The following is a 19,907-nucleotide window of genomic DNA, read 5'->3' on the forward strand; positions in this document are numbered from 1 at the left end:
GTAATGGTCATGATGATGGTGATGCTACTGATGGTTTGGGCAGTAATGATAAATAATGATGGCAGTATGTAATGATGGTGGTAGTGGTGGAGGTGTTGGTGATGGTGGTGATGTGGGGGGTGTTGGTGATGGTGGTGATGGTGGGGGTGATGGTGGTAGAGCTATTAGTGATGATGGTGATGGTGAGGGTGGAGGTGTTGGTGATGGTAGTGGAGGAGGTGGTGATGGAGGTGATGGTGATGGTGGTGGTGGTGGAGGTGATGGTGATGGAGGTGATGGTGATGGTGTGGGTGGTGATGGTGATGGTGGTGGTGATGGTGATGGTGTGGGTGGTGATGGTGGTGGTGGTGGAGGTGGTGGTGGTGATGGTGATGGTGTGGGTGGTGATGGTGGTGGAGGTGGTGGTGATGGTGGTGATGGTGGGGGTAGGGGGGTGTTGGTGATGGTGGGGGTATTGGTGATCTTGGGGGTAGGGGTGATGGTGGTGATGGTGATGGTGGTGGTGGTGGTGATGGTGATGGTGTGGGTGGTGGTGGTGATGGTGGTGATGGTGATGGTGTGGGTGGTGATGGTGATGGTGGTGGAGGTGGTGGTGATGGTGGGGGTAGGGGGGTGTTGGTGATGGTGGGGGTATTGGTGATCTTGGGGGTAGGGGTGATGGTGGTGGTGGAGGTGGTGGTGGTGGTGGTGATGGTGATGGTGTGGGTGGTGGTGGTGATGGTGGTGATGGTGATGGTGTGGGTGGTGATGGTGATGGTGGTGGAGGTGGTGGTGATGGTGGTGATGGTGGGGGTAGGGGGATGTTGGTGATGGTGGGGGTATTGGTGATCTTGGGGGTAGGGGTGATGGTGGTGATGGTGGTGGTGGTGGTGATGGTGATGGTGTGGGTGGTGGTGGTGATGGTGGTGATGGTGATGGTGTGGGTGGTGATGGTGATGGTGGTGGAGGTGGTGGTGATGGTGGTGATCGTGGGGGTGTTGGTGATCGTGGGGGTAGGGGTGATGGTGATCGTGGGGGTAGGGGTGATGGTGATCGTGGGGGTAGGGGTGATGGTGGTGATGATGGTGATGGTGTGGGTGGTAGTGGTGATGGTGATTGTGGTGATGGTGGGGGTGTTGGTGGTGATGGTGGTAGAGCTGTTGGAGATGGTGGTGATGGTGGGATTGTGGTTAGGGTTGGTAGCAGCTGAGGTAGTAGTGATGGTGGTTGCTGATTGTTCTGGGCAGTGCCAGCAGATGCAGTCCTGCTTAGCCCTCAGCATGCTCCTGTGATATGAGTCTTATTCTTTTTTATTGATCACCGGAGGCCTGGTGTGCCTAAGTCCTCACATCTGAGGAAGGAGGGATCTAGCATTCAGGCTCCTGTAGCAACACCCCATCCCCCACTGTCTCTTCCTCTAGGCCCAGGGACTGGACAGTGTCCCTCCTGGAGCGTGGCACTAATGTGCGTCTCTTTTGCAGGGAACACAGTTCCCACAAGCTTGCTGCTCCGACTTCTGGGTGGGAGGAGGTGGACAGCTCACTCACATGCTGCCTTAGCCACTAGTGTGGACTTTTGTGAGGTCCACAGCCTTTGAGGGCCAGGCCTATCTTCTGTAGCCCCCCCATTGGAGCCACTACCCTGTCTTCAGCTTGCAGGCAGGCCTGCCCTCTGCAGGCTCCCTAAGCCAACCCTTTAGTCAGTGCAGCCAGCTTCAGAGTCTGTGTGAGGCTGCCCCTTGGTCATCTTCCCGTCCTGCATGCCTGTCCCTGTGGTAGAGACACATGCCAGACACCTGGTGCAGTTGTGAGCAGATTCTAGCCTGGACATCCCGGGCTGGTGCCCAATGAGGGTTAGACAGAGGCGGAGGCAGCTGATCATCTGTGTGCACTCTCAAGGGGACCTGGGGTGGACAGCAGGAGGACCTTCCTGACCACGACTTGTTTCCTTAACACACTGCCGAGTATGGCTCAGCTCACTCTGTCCCCTGATGCTCTGAAAATCACGAGACTCGATATCTACACCTCCTCTGGCTTGGGCACTTAGTTTTTCCATGTTGTATGATTCCTGGGGTAAAATGTCAAAGCAAGACTTTAAAAGTGACTTGTTTGGGCTCATGAGGGGGCGTTTTGGGGCCTCTCCCATGAAAAGCCTCTGAGCACGTGAGGAAACATTCCCTACAGGAGGGAGGTCCACAGCCCCAACGGCCCTGCTGGGTCCTGCCTCGGACCCAGCTTGGCACAGGGGCTGCAGGTCTGTCTGTTCCCGTGAGCATCCCTGACACGTGGCCCTGCAGTGCTGGTTCCAGGATGCTTTGGGGTCTGCAAGGGGACAGTGCTCCCTGCCCCTGGTGTGGGCCCCCGGCTAGGTACCAGTTTCCCTCAGCCTCAGAGGCCACCTTCTTCCCGTCCCACCACACGGACTGGGAAAGCAAGGCTCGATGTGATCTGGGACAGGTGCGCCTCAGTCACTGGGCCTAGGAGGGCCTGGTTCAGACGTGACCTGGAGAGCCCAGCTCTGGACCCTGCATGGCCCCAGTTCCACCTTTCTTCATCCCTGACGGCGAGCTGGGGTGCCCTGGGACCACCTGGGTGCTGTGGGTGCCGGGGACCCAGTTGGCACCAGCACTCCACAGGCTGTGTTTTGCCGGTGGGGGGAGGCTGGGCCTCTCTCTGCCAGCCCTGGGCACTGGTGCAGGGGCAGCTGAGGCGGGCTTCCAGCAGCAGGGGCAGAACACCTCCCCGTGGCTCTGCTCCATGGACGGCAAGCCGGCCGCCTCTCCCGCAGCCTCAAACAAGAAGGGTTTGTCTTCTCAGCTTCTTTGTGAGTCTCCACTTCTGAGCACAAAGTGTTCTGGCTAAAATTAGAGGACGAAGCCCACAAGCCAAGCCGAGCACTCAGCAGGGCCCCTGTGGAGCCAGTGTGGGCTGGAGGAGGAGTGGCCAGTGTGGGCTCAAGGCCAGGCTGGCTCCCTGGGGTTGGGCGAGTGGAAGGAGGCGAGGAAGTAGATGGGCAGGGAGGGGGCGGAGGCCACACGCCCCTTCGCTAATGGGGCTGAGCTCGCCTTCCGGCCGCACAGTCCCCAGGGCTGCAGACTCTCCAAGGAAAACTTTGCAATTTCCTCAACTTACACTAGTGCAGCCTGGTAAAATCTCATTATCGGCAGGGGCAGAACTGTGAGAGCCACGGACAGCAGCCCCTGCTGTGTGGGAGCCCAACCTGTGCTGGGGGAGACGCACAGCTCGTGCCGCCCAGGCACGGGCTGTGCAGCTGAGCCGAGCAGCCATAATGAGTGCTGGGCATGAGGCCGGAAGCTTCTAGGCACTCAGCAGAGGGTTACTGGCCTGGCAGGGGCCAGGAAGCGGGTTTGTAAGAGGGGAAAGTGGTGGCCAGTCATCAGAGTGGGGGATGGCGCCCAGACAGACGGCACCTGCTCCTCCAGGCAGGCCCCCGGCACACAGCAATAGGAGGACCCGGCTGGGACCGAGGTGGGGCCAGCTGGCCCTGGGGAGGGCTGCACGATGGCCCGATGGTGAGCAGAGCCGAGCCAAGGTGGGCTGTGTGGGTCCTGTCACGTTCACCTGGCGTTGAGCAGCTCCAGGTGGGAGACAGCAGGGACTGGGGACCTCACTCAGCCCTCCTGCCCCATGTGGTCTGTGCAGCAACCCCACTTCTCTGAGCCTCCGTTTGTGCATCTGTGAAGTGGGGAAGAGGGGACAGGAAGTGCCACCACCTTCCAGGAGAGATGAGGATGGGGAGGGGGTCAGTGTGAGGAAAGTCACCCTCACAAGACCGTGTGGGCTGGGGAGGGGGTGGGAGAAACACCCGGCCTTAGCCAAGGCTCGCGGGGCAGGTTGTGTATGCTGACAGCACCTAATGTGTGAGAGCAGACATCAAGCTGTAGCTGGAAAGCACGTGGGATGGCAGTGCCCTGGGAGACCCACAAGCTGTGGAGGGGGGGCCCAGGTACCTTCTGTGGGTCAGAGCCTGCTCTGTGCCAGACCCACAGGACATCGTGTACAGGGTGTGTGCACACAGCACTGCATGTGCATGCCCATACCATACCAGGTGTGCACACACACCCATGCACTGTGTGCATACATAGACACCCCTGCACATGCACTCACCCAGGTACTGTGTACACACACCTGTGTATTGTGTACACACACACCCATATACTATGCACACACACACACACACACACACACACACCCGTGAACACATATGCACCTGTGCACTATGCACACACACTGTGCACTGTGCACACAAAGCCGTGTACTATACACACACACATACACCCATGTACTGTGCTCACACACATGCCCCCGTGTGCACACACACCCCAGGCAGCCACAGACCTTGCCCCTTGGCCTACAAGTTGGGGTCATGTGGTCCTGAGGAGGGCTGGGAATCAGGGACGTGGAGGACAGTGGGAAATGACCTGGTGCTTCCGAGTCTCCTCCCTGGCAGGTGGGGAGGGCACCTGGCATGGCATCTGGGAGTCCCAGGGGTATTGGCTGCTGCCTTCCAGTCATGGGGTGGGCACAGAGGGGGCGAGTGGGGTGGAGTAGGGGGCTGGGCCAGGAGAAGGGGTGCGAAGGTGGAGGAGAAGGGTGGTCTGAGATCGCTGGGGGCTCTGTCCTGGCCAGGCCTGGGCCATTCAGCAGCAAGATGTGACCTTAAGGGAGGCCATAGCCAGGGGGGGTGGGGGGCCTTTCCAGGATGCTGGCCAGTTGCTCATAGGTTCATGGGGGGCAGAGCCCACCAACCCAAGAGGGCAGCTGGAGCTGAGGAATCCCAGGGGTGTCCTCTCTGCCTCCAGAGGGGTCAGGCTGCCCACACTGGCAGCACCAAATGACAGCCTGCCCGCTGGAGGCCTGGGATGGTCTTGTGAAGCTGCAGGCCAGAGGCCTCCCTGCATGGTCTCGGGAACTGTGGACGAGTGTCATGACTAGTCCATGTTCCTGCTTCCTCTTCCTGTCCCCCAAACTGCACCCCGCCCCAGGACTGCCCTGTGACTAGTGCTTCTGGGCTCTGAGGCCTGCTGGTGCCACCCTCGGCTCCCAGCTCCTGGCAGCTCCCCCCAACACACTGTGCGGAGCCCCGGTGAGGGCCGCGGGCCATGCCGTGGAGTTGTGTCTTACGAGGCATGGTGGACAGGCCTTCACAACCAAGAAGCTGGAACGTTACTTTCACCTTTGAAAGGCAGTCTGTGCTAGACGAGGGGTGCCTGGGCCCTGGTCCTGGGGGACCCCTTGCATCAGTTCCTGGAGGGGTGGCTGTGGGAAGCCCCGTTGAGGACTGAGGCTGAATCTGACTCCTCCGGCTTCTCACAGAGCTGTCTCTGGTCCACACAGGCCAGGGGCAGAGGTGGCCTGAGTCTCCTCAGAGAGCTCAGCATGGCTCCCCACCACGGCTGCCACGATTCCCCACCCATGGACCCTGCTAGTGCTTTGGGGTCCAGGTTCTGTCCTGTGTCCTCCAAGGACAGTTGACCTACCGCTGAGGGAGCCTAGGTTCTGGCCTAGGCCCCAGCCTGGCGGCAGAGTTGGGGTTTAGTGTGTCTGGCTCCTTGGACGTGGTTGACCCAGGGCAGAACAAGGGTCTCGTGGAGCCCGGGAGGCTTGGTGTCTGGCTCCCCTTCTCCCTGGCTGTGTGAGGTCTGCAGCAAGAGAAGAGGGGTGCAGATATCATGTGCCCTCTTCCCGGCCCTCCCAGCCCCACCTGGAGGTGATGCGGTAGCCCTGTGGGAGCAGCTGTGGGGCCGGCTCTGCGGGGTGTTGGCAGAACCTGCGCCAAGCCATGGCCACTCCAGGGTCCTGCGGAAGGCTCCTCCCTGCTCCTTGGCAGTCTCAGTGGGCTCCTGGGTGGGGGAGAAGTGGCAGTGGCCAGAGAAGCCTGGCCAGGACCCAGGTCTAGAGCTGACCTGGTGCCTGCAGGACTCTGAGCTTGAGCCTTCGTAACTGCCTCAGTTTCCCCTGTCCACAGTGGCTGTGGGGCCTGGACGGACCCCCACATTTGACAGTGTGCCCACAGAGCCAACAGGCATGTTTTCTGGTGTGGAAATCCATGAGAATTCGGTGGACAGTGATTTAAGGCAGCCCTGACATCTGCAGAGCGTCCTGGGAGGGCTGATGCATGTCCACTCCCAGGTGGGGACGGGGCTGGCTGAGCATGGGTCCACCTGGCTTCCAGAGCCTGTGGGCATGGGGAGCCCCTGGGCTCTGTGGCCAACCCTGGGTGTGTGTTTTAGCCTTGGGATGGGATTGTGGGCTAGGGGCGTGGGGTGGTGGAGGCCGCTGTGTTGGGATGTGGAAGGTGCTGGGTGTGCAAGGTGCTGGGTGTGGAAGGTGCTGGATTTGGAGAGATGCTGGGTGTGGGAGGTGCTGGTGTGGAAGGTGCTGGGTGTGGAAGGTGCTGGATTTGGAGAGATGCTGGGTGTGGAAGGTGCTGGAGTATGGAGAGGTGCGGGCGTGTCCTGGCCGAGGGGTGGTTCTCCCAGAGGTGAGCCCCTGATAGCGTCACCCCGTGTGTTGGCTGCTAGATCTCAGGGAGTCCCTGGTGTCATGGAGGCTTCTTCCCTGGGTGTCTGGAGAGCACCCGTCCAGATGCCACTCTGCCCGCTGAGAAAGGACACCCTTGTTTTGAACTGGACGAAACCTGAGCCACAAGTCAGGCTGCTTAGCAGCTCGGGTGGCTTTGATTTGCTGCTCCTGTCACAGGCTCCTGCTGTGGAAGAGTTTAAAATCTGGGCTGGGAGCCTTGACGTGGGAATAGCAGGGAAGGGGGGGATGAGCGAGGGGACAGGGAGGTGGGAGCAGCAGCGAGCACTCATTGGAGTGCCTAGTTGGGGGCCCGCGAGGGAGGAGAGTGGGGTGGGTGCTGAGGGCCTCTCCTGCTGTCCCCCTGGGGCGGACGGAGTAGGGGTGGCTTTCTGCAGCCTCTCTCTGCCTGCACTCTCCATGCCCCCTTGAGGCTGCAGCCCTGGAGCTGGGGAGGGAGAGGAACCCACCGCCCGACCCCTGCACTCGCAGCTGAGAGATGCCCTGGCCTGGGCAGAGCTGAGCTGGGCTCCTGCTGTGTCCCCCCACTGGCCCCCAACCCACCCCTCTCACACAGCCGCCTGCTGGTCCTGCGGCAGGAGTGGGCCTGGCTCTGGGGCTGGCTGTGCTGTGTGACCTGGGGGCTGGAGGGGCTGCGGCCCCCTGAAGGCAGCACTGAGGGGCCAGGGAAGGCCCTGCAGGGGCTCAGCCACCCTCGGGTGAGAAGAGCATCATTCTGTCCTGGTTACCTGCTAGGTGGAGTGGGGGGACAGAGGGGCAGTGGGGGACTAGCAGGTGGTCAGGGGCACTGGGCTCACAGGCCCCAGGTCCTGGCCACCATTCTGTGGCCCACTCCGTCTGAACCTTTCCTTATCTGTCACACTGAGGTGACAAAGTCACTTGAATGGACGGCACTTGGTGCTCTGGGCTCCAGGCCGACCTCAATGAGCGACATCTCCACTCTTCTGCGAGGCCGAGGCTTGAGGAGTTGCCAAGGGCTGCAACTGGGCTTGGCGCAGTGGCACTGAGGAGGCAGGGTCCCCCTACGCGTGTGCTGGAGGCAGAGTGGGTGAGGCTGAAGGGCCTGCGTGCGCTGCTCTGCAGACTCAGGCCTGGCGGGGGTTCTGGGCTCCCCACTCATCCAGCTGGGCTTTTCAATCCCAAACCAAGGACCAATGGTATGGAACCAAAGCCCAGGGCTCAGGCAGGCTGGTCTCCTCTGCACCAGGGGACTGTCCCTCAGTAGAATCATCCCCTTTTCAGCTGTCTCTGGGCCAGTCTTCCTACCTGGTCTCTGGAAGCTGGGGGTGTGATGGATCTTGTCCCCCATGCACACCACCAGCACAGCACCAGCACCCTGCTTCACGTACCCTGGGAGGCCAGCCAGGGACCCACTTCAGGTGACACGTCCCTCCAGCATTGCCTTGGTCTCACCCGTGGGCCCTTCCTGCCTCTCTGCCTTCCAGTCTTGGCCTAAGGTCTAGCTCACAGAGAAAGGCTCACACTTCATCAAGTGAAAGGCAGGGCGGTGTGTCTTCTTGGTCAGGCCAGGGGTCAGCTGCTCTTCAGCTCAAGTTCACAGGTACCATGCTCTCTGGCTCTAGGTCTCAGAAGCCCAACAGTATGGGAGGGTGAGGTATTACAGGGGCACAGATCAAGTATGCAGCACTAGGCGGAATGTCTCACTGCCAGACGGCAGCTCTGGGTCAGGTCGTGTCCCCAATGGGCGATAGATACAGTGGCCAGAACATGGACACTTGGTAGCTTTTGAATGAATGGAAAAATGAACAAGTGGATGGACAGATGTGTGAAGGAATGGATGGTTGGATAGCATGGATGAATAGCATGAATGGGGTGGTTGGGTGGATGAATGATTGGATGAATGGCATGCTTGGATGGGTGGATGAATGGATGGGTGGGTGGGTGAATGGATGGATGAATGGCACTGGTGCGTGGATGGATGGATGGATGGATGGTAAGGATAGGTGTTGGATGAATGGCAAGCATATGGATAGATGGGTGGATAAGTGGGTGGCATGCATGGAGGGATGAGAAAGAGCTGGGAACTTCACCTACAGTAATCACAGTGGTGTGCCACCTTTTCCTCCTCTTCTTGGGTGCTGAGAGCTGTTTCCTGGTGAGTCCCCTCTGCGCCCTTCTCTGTGGCCCCATGACCTTGTCCCTAACCCTTGCACATGCACCTTCTCCTTGCCTCTCTTTTAGAAGTGTTGTCCTGGGGCCCTGGTCTCCTCCCTGCCACCCTTGTGCCTGCTGTTGTGTCCCCACTCCTCATCTTGCCGGGTGCTCTCACTGCCTGTCAGTGACTCCACAGCCCCACTGATCCCTGAATCTTGTATATTGTTTGTTGAGCCCCTTCTGTGCATAGGGAGCTGCCTGGAGTACTCACAGGTCTTATTTTTATGGTTATTTAGGGCTCAGAGAGGTGAGCAGACAGCCCTGGCCACACACCCAGGAGGCAGTGGAGCTGGCAAGTCGTAGCCTGTCTGGCTATATCTATATGCTCTTTGCCCCTGTTTCCTGTGGATGGGATTCCCTTGCCCCTGTGGCCCCCACTCCTGCTCTGAGCTGGGAGTAGTGCCCGGGCAGCACAGCTGTCCTGCTCTGGAGACCTCAAGGAGGAGGGCAGCCCTCAAGATGAGATGGTGTGCCTGCAGAGCTCCCAGTCCCGAGTGTCCCCAGCCCAGCCCAGGCCCCTAGATGACTTGCCAGTATCAGAGGTACCCAGCACCAACTCCCCCCAGAGCCCCAGGATGCAAGCGGGAGAGCATCCATCTTCCTGGTAGAGGCAGGGGTCGCTGGGTGCACAGCCTGGAAAGGGGCCTGGGCAGCTGGGGAGGTGGTCCCCAAGCCAGGTAGAGCAAGGGCTCGAGATAAACCTGGAGAATATGGTGCCTTCAGATGCGGGCTGGGCTCCCTGGCCTGGCAGCAGCCCTGGGAGAGGGTTTCACGGCAGATTCAGGGTCTGGCCTTAACTGCTGGGCGTGATGTGTTCTAAAAAAGTGCGTCATGGTGGCAGCATGGAGAGATGGCTCTGGAGTCAGAAAACTCCTCTCCCCCACCCTTGCCGGTCACCCTTGCCTGTGGCTCCGTCTCCAACCATATGACTCCAGCATCCCAGCATGTCCTCGAGCCCTGTGGGTGGGCAGTTGTCAGAACCTTGGCAGACACCTTGTACTGACCATGGGCCGCTGGGCAGGGAGCCCTTGGGCCTTGGTCTCTTCAGCTGTAGAATGGGGATTAATAGAACAGAGCTCAGAAAGCTCTGTGGGCACGGCCAGAAGGCCTACAGGGCCTTCACCCACGCCTGACCGTGCTGAGCTGCCCTAAATCATAGTCCCTGCCATGAGCAAAATCACTGCTGTGCCCAGTGCACCGGGCCCACAGTCCTGGGGTCCTCAGGGCCATGCTTTTCCTTCCTTGTGCTCTGTGTTGTCCACGTCTTGGTGAGGGGAGGTGGAGAATCTGCATCAGCTCAGAGACAGTGCTGCAGCAGCGCCTCCCTAGAAAGCTCAGTGGTTGGCCGGGTGGCCCTGGGCTTGGTTCCTCTTGACGCCTAAGTAGCATTCCCTATGTGTAGGCTGTACACATAGAGAATAGTGGACTCTATCCGTCCACTCCTCTGGGATGTTTACACATTGGCCTGCTTACACTTTGGGGCTACTGTGAGCACTGCTGTGGATGTGTATATACATGTGTTTGAGTGTGTTTTCATTTTTTGAAGGTGAACTGATTTGGGTCAATTGTTTGTGTTCCTAGATTGGGATTGCTGGGTCCTGTGGCAATCCTGGGTAACTTAGTGAGAAACCAAGGGTTGCCTCTCTAACCCTGACCCCCAGTGTTTGAGGGGATGGTGAAGGAGGCAGGAGAGCTCCAAACCATCACAACCTAGGTGGAGGCATTTGCAGAACCACTGTAGCTCTGAGCACTGGTCTAGCACCTTGTAGGTGCTCAACACGTGTTTGATGGATGGGTGGCTGGGTGAATGGAGGCAGGTAGGTATGTGGATGGATGCATGAACAAATGGGTGGATGGATGGATGGTATGCATGGATGAATGGATGGATAAATAGGTGGATGGGTAGATGGATGGATGAATGCATAGGTGGTTGGGTGGATGGACAGATGGGTGGATGGATGAGAGATGGATAGGTAGATGGATGAGTGGATGGATAGATGGATGGAGGGAGGGAGGGATGTACAGAGACATGCAGGGTGGGTAGGTAGATAGATGATGGATTGGTGGATGAATGGGTAGATGAACAGCTGGACGGGTGGATGAGGTGGGTGGGTGGGTGGATGGATGGGTGGATATGCGGATGCATGCATGGGTGGGTGGGTGGGTGACTAGATGGGCCAGCCTAGCTCTAGCACCTTCCACACCCAGCACCTTCCTGGGAGAAGTCTGGCCCTGAGGACTGCTCTTGAGGTCTGGCCTAGGGTGCTCTCTGTCCCGGGGCACTGAGCTGGGTTTCCAGGGACCCCATGTGAGCACCCTATGCTCTCTGTTCAGGCTTTTTTGTCCTTTCCTAGGGTGACATCCAGCAGCTGCTCTTCGTCTCAGACCACCGGGCAGCTTATGACTACTGTGAGCACTATAGTCCCGACTGTGACACTGCGGCCCCTGACACCCCCCAGTCGCAGGACCCCAACCCGGATGAATACGTGAGTCCGCTCTGGCTGGGTTGACGGTGGGGAGCGTGAGAAACCACCTGGGATGGGCCAGGGTCAGGCAAAGGGAGTTTGTGCAGGGGTGCAGAGCCACAGCCCCCATTTTAAACGAGCCCTCTGGGCTAGGGAGTGAGTGGCCAGAGGTCCTTGTGGCTGTCTTGACTCGCCTGCCTGACAGTGCTTCCTGAATGATGGAGACACCCAGGGGCTGTCAGCAGCCCTGTCCTGTAACCTCCCATGAAGTCCTAGATGGCTGCACCCAGGTGCCTCCTACCCTCCGTGGGTGGCACCTTGGGCTCAGAGAGCTTGTGCTAGGGTGCTTCCCCGTAGAGTGCCTGGTCCTCTGAGGCCTGAGAGGCGGCCACTCTGCGGACAGCCTCGTCTGAGTGCTTTAGAGACGTGCCTGGCACCTCTGTCCCTCTTACTGTGGCACCCTGCGCCCTGCCCGCAGTGCCTGGCTGGTGGTACTGCAGTGCCCTAAGTGATGAACTCCCCGGCCACGCCTCCGTCAGACCCACTCTGGTGACAAAGTCACGCTGTGTCCAGCTCTAGATTTCCCCTTCGGCCTCCCTTCTCTCACCACGTAGGGAGGCTCTCATGAAGCCAGGCCCAGTCACCCTTTGGCCAGTTGTCCTGGCTCTGGGCTCTACAGAGTCAGACCTTGTCACCTTTTAGGGTTCAACTTCCTCTGACTTTGCTCAAGGGGTTCTGGGGTCCCCCATTATCTCCCTTGGGTTTCTGGGGAAGGCCCTGCTCCCCAGAAGCTTCAGAGGGAAGAGCCTCATCCAGGGGGCCCAGGCAGATTCATGCCTGGGGCAGGTGTCGGGTGCTCCTGGGGAGCTCCTTCCTCACGCGGCTGCCCTCACCTGCAGTACCCGGACGGAGACGGGGACGGTGAGACCTATTACTATGAGTATCCCTACTACGAGGACCCCGAGGACCTGGGGAAGGAGCCCACCCCCACCAAGAGGCCTGTGGAAGCTGCCAGAGAGACCACGGAGATTCCTGAGGTCTGGGCTGGGCGGGCTGCACGGGGCCTGCTCCGGCCCTCCCCCTGTGGCACAGGGGAGGGTGGGCTGTGCCTGGCGTGGAGACCTGGGTGGCCTGTGGAGGGCAAGGACTTGGGTGAGGGTGGCCACTTAGCAGGGGTGGGCTGCCGTGCAACACTGTGCTTGGTGCTCATGGGGTCAGCCGTGACATGTGGAGACAGGGTGACTAGGAGAGCTGTCTTCTGGTGGGGCCAGACACTGGCTCCTGTCCCCGCTGTGTCCACAGCTGTGTGGTCTTGGAGGCCTCGGGAGCCTCAGGCTCTCTGCTGGTTGCAGGGCCTCCTCCCTGTGCCGTTGTCTTACCTGGCAGAGGGTGTGTGGGCAGAGGACAGACCCCTGGGGACGTGCTGAACAGCACACGGGCCTCGGGCACCAGCGCAGAGAGAGGTGTATGGCATCCCCACCCAGCCCGTCAGTGAGGCCAGGGCTGGGAGGCATGTGGGTGGGCACAGTGCTTCTCTCCAGGAGAGGGCCCTGTCCTGTGTTGTTCCAAGAGTCTGGAATGTTCTGCTGCTGTGAATGTTGGGATGTGCCCCCCCTCCGGCCAGTGTGTGCTTGGGTGTTTCCAGTCACAGCAGTGCATTGGGACCGGAAGGGCTGCTGCCTTCCTCCCGTGGACTGAGGGCCTCTGCACCCAAGTCCACAGGGCTAGTTGGACCGTGGGTCCAGGCTGTGCCACTCACTCTCAAGCTGCAGTCACACCTGGACTGTGACTTGTGGGAAACCCCCGTCCTGGCACCCTGATTCGCCTGTCTCTGCCCTGGCTCCCAGGAGCTGACCACAGCCCCCACGGAAGCCCCCAGAGTGCCTGAGGCCAGCGACAGGGTGGGGAAGGAAGAAGACCCTGGCATTGGGGACTACGACTACGTGCCCATCGATGACTACTACACGCCCTCCCCCTACGATGACATCAACTACGGCGAGGGTGTGGAGAACCCCGACCAGCCCACTGACCCCAACGCGGGGGCCGAGACCCCCACCAGCACCTCGGTCATCTCCAACTCCTCCAATGTAATTTCCTTCCTGCCCTGTTGGCTTGGTCTAGGGGACGGGGCAAGGGCTAGGCTGGGGGTCAGGAGCCCTGAGCTCAGCTCCTATCTCCGCCTCCCACCTTGGATGGCTCCTGTGTGCTGAAGCCCACTACACCTGGCTCTTGGGCCTGGGGCAGCCCCAGGGGACCGCTGCTGTGTGTGCTCAGAGCCCCAACTGGCTAAGCTCAGCACGTCAGTGTTTCCTCTTCAAAATGGTAGAAGGGCTCTGGGCTCTCGGGGTCCAGGGCAGACCCAAGAGGAGATGATGCCTGCAGAGAGGGCCCTTCCTGGGCCAGGGGTGGACTTGGGACAGGTCAGACTTTAAGGTTGGGCAGCACTGGTTGAGACAGTGGACCTTATGCTCGGGTAGACAGGCTGAAATCTCTGCCTGTGGCCTTGGAAATCTCTGCCTGGGACCTGGCCTCTTCTGAACTCAGGATCCCCGTTGGCAACATGGCGTTGCCAGAGCTCCCTCAGGGTTGCTGTGGTCCTCAGCTCAGGGAGGAGCCTCGCCCAGCAGGCACAGGGCAAAGGCTCCAAATAGCTAGAGAGGACTTGCAGTTTGACCCCCTCACGGAGCAGACCTCCCAGGCGAGGGGCACAGCTGGTGAGGGGCGCTGAGTCCTGGCTCTGCCTAGCTTGTTGCGTCCCCTTGGGCAGACTTGGGGGGCAGTTTCCATGGAGAGTGGGAGGTGCATAGAGGGGCTCCCGGGGGCTGTAGGACTCCCAGCTGGCTGGCCGCTGGCTCCAGGTGTTCTGCTGGTAGGGGCTGCTGGCTGGGTCCAGGAAGCGGCTGTGGTGCCCACCGTGCTGGCACAGTGCTTGCAGAGCAGAGCTGGGGAGCGCGGGGCGCCTTGTGGGGTGACTCCTCTCTGTCCTCTGCCCTGCAGCCAGCTCCATCCCCGGGGCAGGGGACGGATGACGTGGAGGGCGAGTTCACCGAGGAAACCATCAAGAACCTGGATGAGAACTACTATGACCCCTACTACGACCCCGATGCCAGCGTCTCCCCGTCAGAGGTCGGGCCAGGGATGCCGGCGAACCAGGACACGGTCTACGAAGGGGTGAGCGGCGTGGGCAGCCGCGGTGGGGCTGGCGCAGCATCTCTCCCAGACAACGTCTATGGTGCGCTCGGGGCTCCCCGCCAGCTGAGCACGCAACACGGCTCGCCCGACTTTGATGCCGCGAGGTCCTCTGTCAGCTTCGGACACGGCTGCCCTGCTGCGGGGCTGGGAGAGATGATCCAGCGCCCCTGCTTTGCTGGGCCCAGGGGCTGGTTAACTGGGCTCCTTTCTCCTTCTCTCTCCCTTCCCTCACCTGTGCTTTTTCCCCGCAGATTGGCGGACCTCGGGGTGAGAAGGGTCAGAAGGGAGAACCGGCCATCATTGAACCAGTAAGGAATTCCTTCTCGTGTCTGAGTCAGGTGCCTGCTGCGCAGGCCTGTGTCGGGTTGTGTGTGGCGCGACCAGCTTTGCAGGGGCCTACACCTACCTGTGTGCACAGGCGTCCTGGAGCTGCCGTCCCCCGGCCCCCGTGGGCTCCACGCCTGACTTGTCACCAGGGCTCAGTTCCGGGCTCGGGCAGGGCCTGGGTGGGGGATGTGCTGGCGCATAGAGGGGTGGTGGGAGGTGTGTCTTTTGGTGCTTTCAGGTGTGAGGGAGCCTGAGCGTGTCTCTGCACCCATTCACCTGGGACACCTCAGGCCTCGAGAGGGGAGGAGCCCAAGGACAGGGAAGAGGATCATGGGGAGAGCACTGACTCCGCCCTAGAGATGTGGCGCGGCCATGCTGGGCTGCCGTGGGGGCTTTGCCTGCCCCTGCCTGTTGTGCACACACCGGGACCAGTGTGTGAGACACCGAGTCCAGGAGTTAATTCGCACAGTGCGGGGATGAAATCCCAGCTGAGTCAGACTCGGCTGGGCAGGCAGTGGGCTCAGGTCAGCTAACAAAGTGTGCTCAGGATGTCTTGGAGCGTGGGAGGAGCCCAGGCCCTTTTCCGTGCCCCTCCAGGGTCACTGGATTTGGTGGGTATCCTTGTCCCTTAGGGTGTGGTGGCCTGGTTGGGGGTCCAGGGTTCACCCCATGGTCTCAGAGCAGCCAGGGTCAACCCTTGACCCCTGGAGGATGAAGAGCTAAGTGATGGGCAGAGCTTGTGCCCCTGCAGCTCAAGCAGTGGGTGTGGTCCAGGAGGATCTGCTTGCCGAGGTCCACTCCCACCATCTCATCCGGGTGCCCAGTGGAGGAGACTCACGGCCTTCAGAACTGTGGCTGGTGATGAGGCCTGGCTTGGCCGTCACCTCTGCGACCAAGGCTGGTTCCTAAGGGCTGAGCTCAGGACTGCTGGGGTTGCCTGGGGTGAAGAACAGCTACAGGACACTCTGTCCTCTTGCAGAGTGGGGGAGGTACCTTGGGAACCTTGGCCAGTGGTGCCTATCAAGCTCTTGTGGCCCAGAATCTTCAAGCCCTGTGGCCAGGGCAGGCTGGACACGCCCCACCTATGAGTGGAACTCCAAGGGCAAGATGGGGCGGATCTCTCCAGGCTTGGCCTCTTGCCTGTGTGTGAGACGCTTCTATGACTCCCATGGGGCTCTGCCCTCTCCCAGGCCCATACCAGGGGTGGCACCTGTCAGTTCCCGTGGGCCGAGTAAAGTTCACCATCCTCTACCCAGGAGGCTAGCGGGTCAGGGCATGCGGTCTGTGCAGGTGATGCTAACTCCAGGGAGTCCCTTGCTCTCATTCCTGAGTCCAGGGGCAGGAAGAAGGGCCATCTGGGCAGGATGGTGGTGGTGATGGGCTGGGTGAGCTCATCCTTTGGAATGTGGCTGGGCTTGTCCCAGGGCTCACCTGACCGAGGGGCCACAGCAGAACTATCCTGGTGGCTGGGCCCTGCTTACCTTCCTGGGGTGCTGGGCCTCTCTACAGCCCCTCCACAGATGGGCTGGCTCTCAGATGGACTTGAGTGGACTTTGGGCTCCTTTCGTGGTATCCCATTGCTTTGGGGAGAGGGAGATGCCTGAGGCTCTGCTGGCCTGGCTCTGCGTGGGCTGGGCTCACACCTGTGGAAGGTCCGTGTCCACTTGGAAGGGTGGAGCCCTGTGCAGAGGGTGTTCTGCTGGCACTGCCGTGAGCAGGGTGGCCCGGAGGCCCGGCTGAGAAGGCAGAGCCCCAGCACACGCTGTCTCAGGGAGCCCACCTAGTCCTCATTGGGACGGAGCCAGCCACCCGAAGGCAGTTTAGGACCCCCACCAGCTGCGTTTGCTTCTTCCCAGCTCCCAGCCCCTCCGAGGGTCACAGGACCTTTGGCCAGTCCCCTGGAGAGATCGTGTAAACAGTTGGAATTTGTGAGCCGGGAGCAATGCCAGATGTCCTCAGAGTCTCAGCTGCACATAGACAAGTGGCAGTCCTGGGGGACCGCTGGGCACCCCCATTCCCGCGTGGGGCGGCTGGTGTGCCTCCTCTGGCACTGCCACCTGTGATCTGGAGATGAGGCTCACCACACAGTGAGCTCACAGGCCGGGTCTGTGATGTGGGCACCTCGATGTGCGGACACCCCAAGCCACAGTCACGGTGACAGAACTGCCCGTCATCTTGGTCCTTTTCCTTTTCTCTCCCTTTCTGACAAGAGACTTTAGCTCTAGTGAGGACTTCTCCTTGGCCCTAGTGACTGTGGGGCTGGTGGTGGGGAGGGAAGTGTCAGGGCGAGGACGGGTGGCCAGGGTGAGGACCTGGGAAAGCTGGGCCTCCTTCGGCTGCGCTGTTGGCCAGAGTCCCCAACTTCCTTTCCATGCCGACCTGGAATGATCTGGGGGGTTGGCCTCCATGAGATCTCGGCCCAGCATCGCCCCATCCCCCAAGGCCAGCAGCGGGTGTGTCTGGGAAGACAGCTGCAGTCCCCGGGGCTCTGCGGTGGCCAGTGGCGTCTCACTTAATCCCTGCTTGATTTCTGAGTCCTGCATTGGTCAGAGAGACAGTGGGGCAGCTGGGCTCGTGCTGCTGTTTAGATGGACTCTGCGCACATGGCACACACAAATATTTCTCTGAGCGTGCATCTGTGTAAACAGGGTGTGACTTCCCAGGCTCTGGCGGGACCCTGGCGGGCAGGATGTGGGGGAGTGTCTCTGCAGCCCCCTGGCTGGTGTCTCTGCCAGCCTGGCACCACCTGAGGAGACCAGCCTGCTGCTGACTGAATGCTGGGCGAGCCCAGGGCTGACAGTGGGCCACACACTTTCAAGGACATCTGGGCACAGTCCCAGTTACCCCTACAGGGCAGCACTTCCTTTTCCCTCTGGTCTGGGGGGCAGGAGGCAGGGGATCTGTTTCAGGGCCAAGACCTCGGCCCTCTCACCAGTTCCTCTGGCCCTGGGAGGAGTAGCTCTTCTCCCTGCCCTGCCTGTGGCCAACACGGGCAGCCTGTGGGTGCAGAACACCTGTGACCCCAGGACTCCAGGGGCCAGCCCCTCTGCCCTTGCTGTGCAGACCCCTGCCGTGGGGAGGCCCTGTCCTTCCTGGGGAGGGGCTTGTCTCATCCCCCGAGGTGGGCTGGGACACAGGACATTCAGGGTAGGGGTCTTTGCTGCTGTTGCCAGGAAGTCAGGGAGGAATCGAGAGGGAAGCCTGGCAAGAGGGACTGGCCATGTGGGTCCCAGAGGAAGCCCCTCCCAGGTGGGCAGAGGGCTAGGAGGCCTGGCCTGTTTGGGGTGTGAGATGGTGAGTCCTGGGGGCCGGAGGCTGGGCCTGGGCACAGGGCTGGGTGGTGAGTGGGCATCTTGTGTCCAGGGGCCATGGCAGGGCTTGCTGTGTGCTCTGGGCTGCTGCTGGGTGTCTGGAAGAAGTGTCCCCCCTGCAGAGACAGCTAGGGGCTGTGGGCCTGGGGCCAGGCACTCTCCTGCTGGGCAGGTGTCACACCAGGGCCTTGGCCACGGGGCCCATTCCCTTGTCTTCCCTGAGCCCACCTGGACCCTTGTCCTGTGCTTCTCTCCTCCCTTGGTGGTTTGGCCCAGTGGCTCTCCGGGGTGTCTTGGGAAGATGGCAGGAGACTGGGGACGGTCTGGGGCCCTTCCTCTCCTGGTGGCATCTTAGGTGCATCTCTAGAAGCTGAGCTTGGGGAGCTGGCTCCCCCCAACAGCTGGTCAAGGCTCATCCTTGTGCCTGGGAAAGTGGGGACCATCATTCAGTCCCAACTGCAGACAGTGCTGCATGGCAAGATGGGGCTGGCCTCTGGTCAGCTGGGACCTCTGGACACCTGGCCTGAGTCTAGCCTCTTGCCCACCCAGCTGGGAGGCACCGTGCTGCGGGGGCCTGGTCTCAGCTGCGCTCTCTCTGTCTCTGCAGGGCATGCTCATCGAGGGGCCGCCCGGCCCGGAAGGCCCCGCTGTGAGTGTCCGGTGTTACTTCCTGTGATTGGGGGTGGTGCTTCTGGGAGGGTGCCCCTTAAGTCCTCCGGCTGGAACAGTGGGGTGGCTCCTCTTCTGCAGTCCTTGCCAGCCTCCTCTGGCCTAGCTGCAGGGTGGGGGCCTAGAATAAGTAGGCTGCATCTTTAACTCTGTCCTGGCTTTAATTCCAGGGACTCCCAGGACCTCCAGGAACCACGGGTCCCACTGGCCAAGTGGGTGACCCTGGAGAAAGGGTAAGGGGTCGGCTCAGTTTCCTGAGACCAGGTGCTCCGTGGGCCGTCTGTGTCCTGTCCCGGGCTGTCCCCCTCTTCTCTGCTCCGCATCCTATGTTGTTCTTCCTTGTGGAGGGACATGGTCGACCTCGAAGTGGACCACCTTGTAGTGGACCATCCATCAGATGGTGGACCTCTGCTTCAGACTGCCCCTCGCCCCAGGCACACCTGATGCCACCCCTCAGACTGTTTCCAGCCCCGCACTGGGTGGGCAGTACCTGAGGAGAAGGCCAGCCTGGGCCGCGCTCCTGGGGAGGTTCCAGCCCTGCGTCCGGGGCGCACAGACAAGGGCAGGAGCCAGAGCTGGAGACCGTCCTTGCTCTGTGCCTCCCGTTCTCTCTAGCTGGTCCCCCCTTGCTCAAGCCTCAGGCTGGAGGGGGCTTGACGGGTGGGCACCGGCCTCCTGTGTCCCAGCAGGGGGCACAGGCCTCACCCGCAGGCAAGTCTCTCCTGACACCCGGTGGTGCTCAGCAGTACTGCAGCCTGTCGCAGCTGTCTTTCCCTTTATTTTTCTTGTTTTTCCTGCGGATCTGGTGAATATCAGTGTTCAGGACAGTTGGATTAAGAGCTAGTAAGTGGACGGCCGAGTTATAGATGAGAGAAACCAAGGGTGTTTGGGTGTTAATGGGTGGACATCTGTCCCAGGGTCGACACTGCCTGGCTCAGAGTGAGGACCTGGTGGGTGATATCTGGGAGGGGTGGGGGTCTGAAATCACTGGGGTACACACTGGCAGGTTACAAGTGGCCTGTGCGGACGTTCCCAGTGACCCAGTGGTGCTAGTTCTTGCTGCTTTGACCCAAATCCCACCCCGGTGGAGTGCCTCTGCTGGCCCTGTGCTGGGACCAGGTCCCACCAGAGTGGGGCATCTGTATTAGCCTCAGAGGTCGCCCTGCAAGGCCTCTGGTGGCTGTCACATCCCCTCTGTGCACAGATGCCAGGACAAACAAAGGAAA

At 60.6% G+C, this 19,907-nt stretch overlaps 1 protein-coding gene across 3 annotated transcripts in view; it reads left to right on the forward strand.

Moving 5' to 3' along the window:
* Col5a1 (collagen type V alpha 1 chain) overlaps nucleotides 1–19,907 on the forward strand; it is a 121,534-nt gene that overhangs the window by 34,657 nt on the left and 66,970 nt on the right. For all 3 annotated transcript variants that reach the window (XM_078048642.1, XM_078048643.1, XM_078048644.1), the window contains 7 exons: nucleotides 11,072–11,203; nucleotides 12,082–12,219; nucleotides 13,030–13,269; nucleotides 14,180–14,353; nucleotides 14,626–14,682; nucleotides 18,620–18,661; nucleotides 18,852–18,914. In XM_078048642.1, the coding sequence (XP_077904768.1) occupies nucleotides 11,072–11,203; nucleotides 12,082–12,219; nucleotides 13,030–13,269; nucleotides 14,180–14,353; nucleotides 14,626–14,682; nucleotides 18,620–18,661; nucleotides 18,852–18,914 (846 nt within the window). The remainder of the gene's footprint in view (nucleotides 1–11,071; nucleotides 11,204–12,081; nucleotides 12,220–13,029; nucleotides 13,270–14,179; nucleotides 14,354–14,625; nucleotides 14,683–18,619; nucleotides 18,662–18,851; nucleotides 18,915–19,907) is intronic.

Source organism: Ictidomys tridecemlineatus, chromosome 4 (genome assembly GCF_052094955.1).
Source record: "Ictidomys tridecemlineatus isolate mIctTri1 chromosome 4, mIctTri1.hap1, whole genome shotgun sequence".
NCBI classification, from domain to species: domain Eukaryota; kingdom Metazoa; phylum Chordata; class Mammalia; order Rodentia; family Sciuridae; genus Ictidomys; species Ictidomys tridecemlineatus.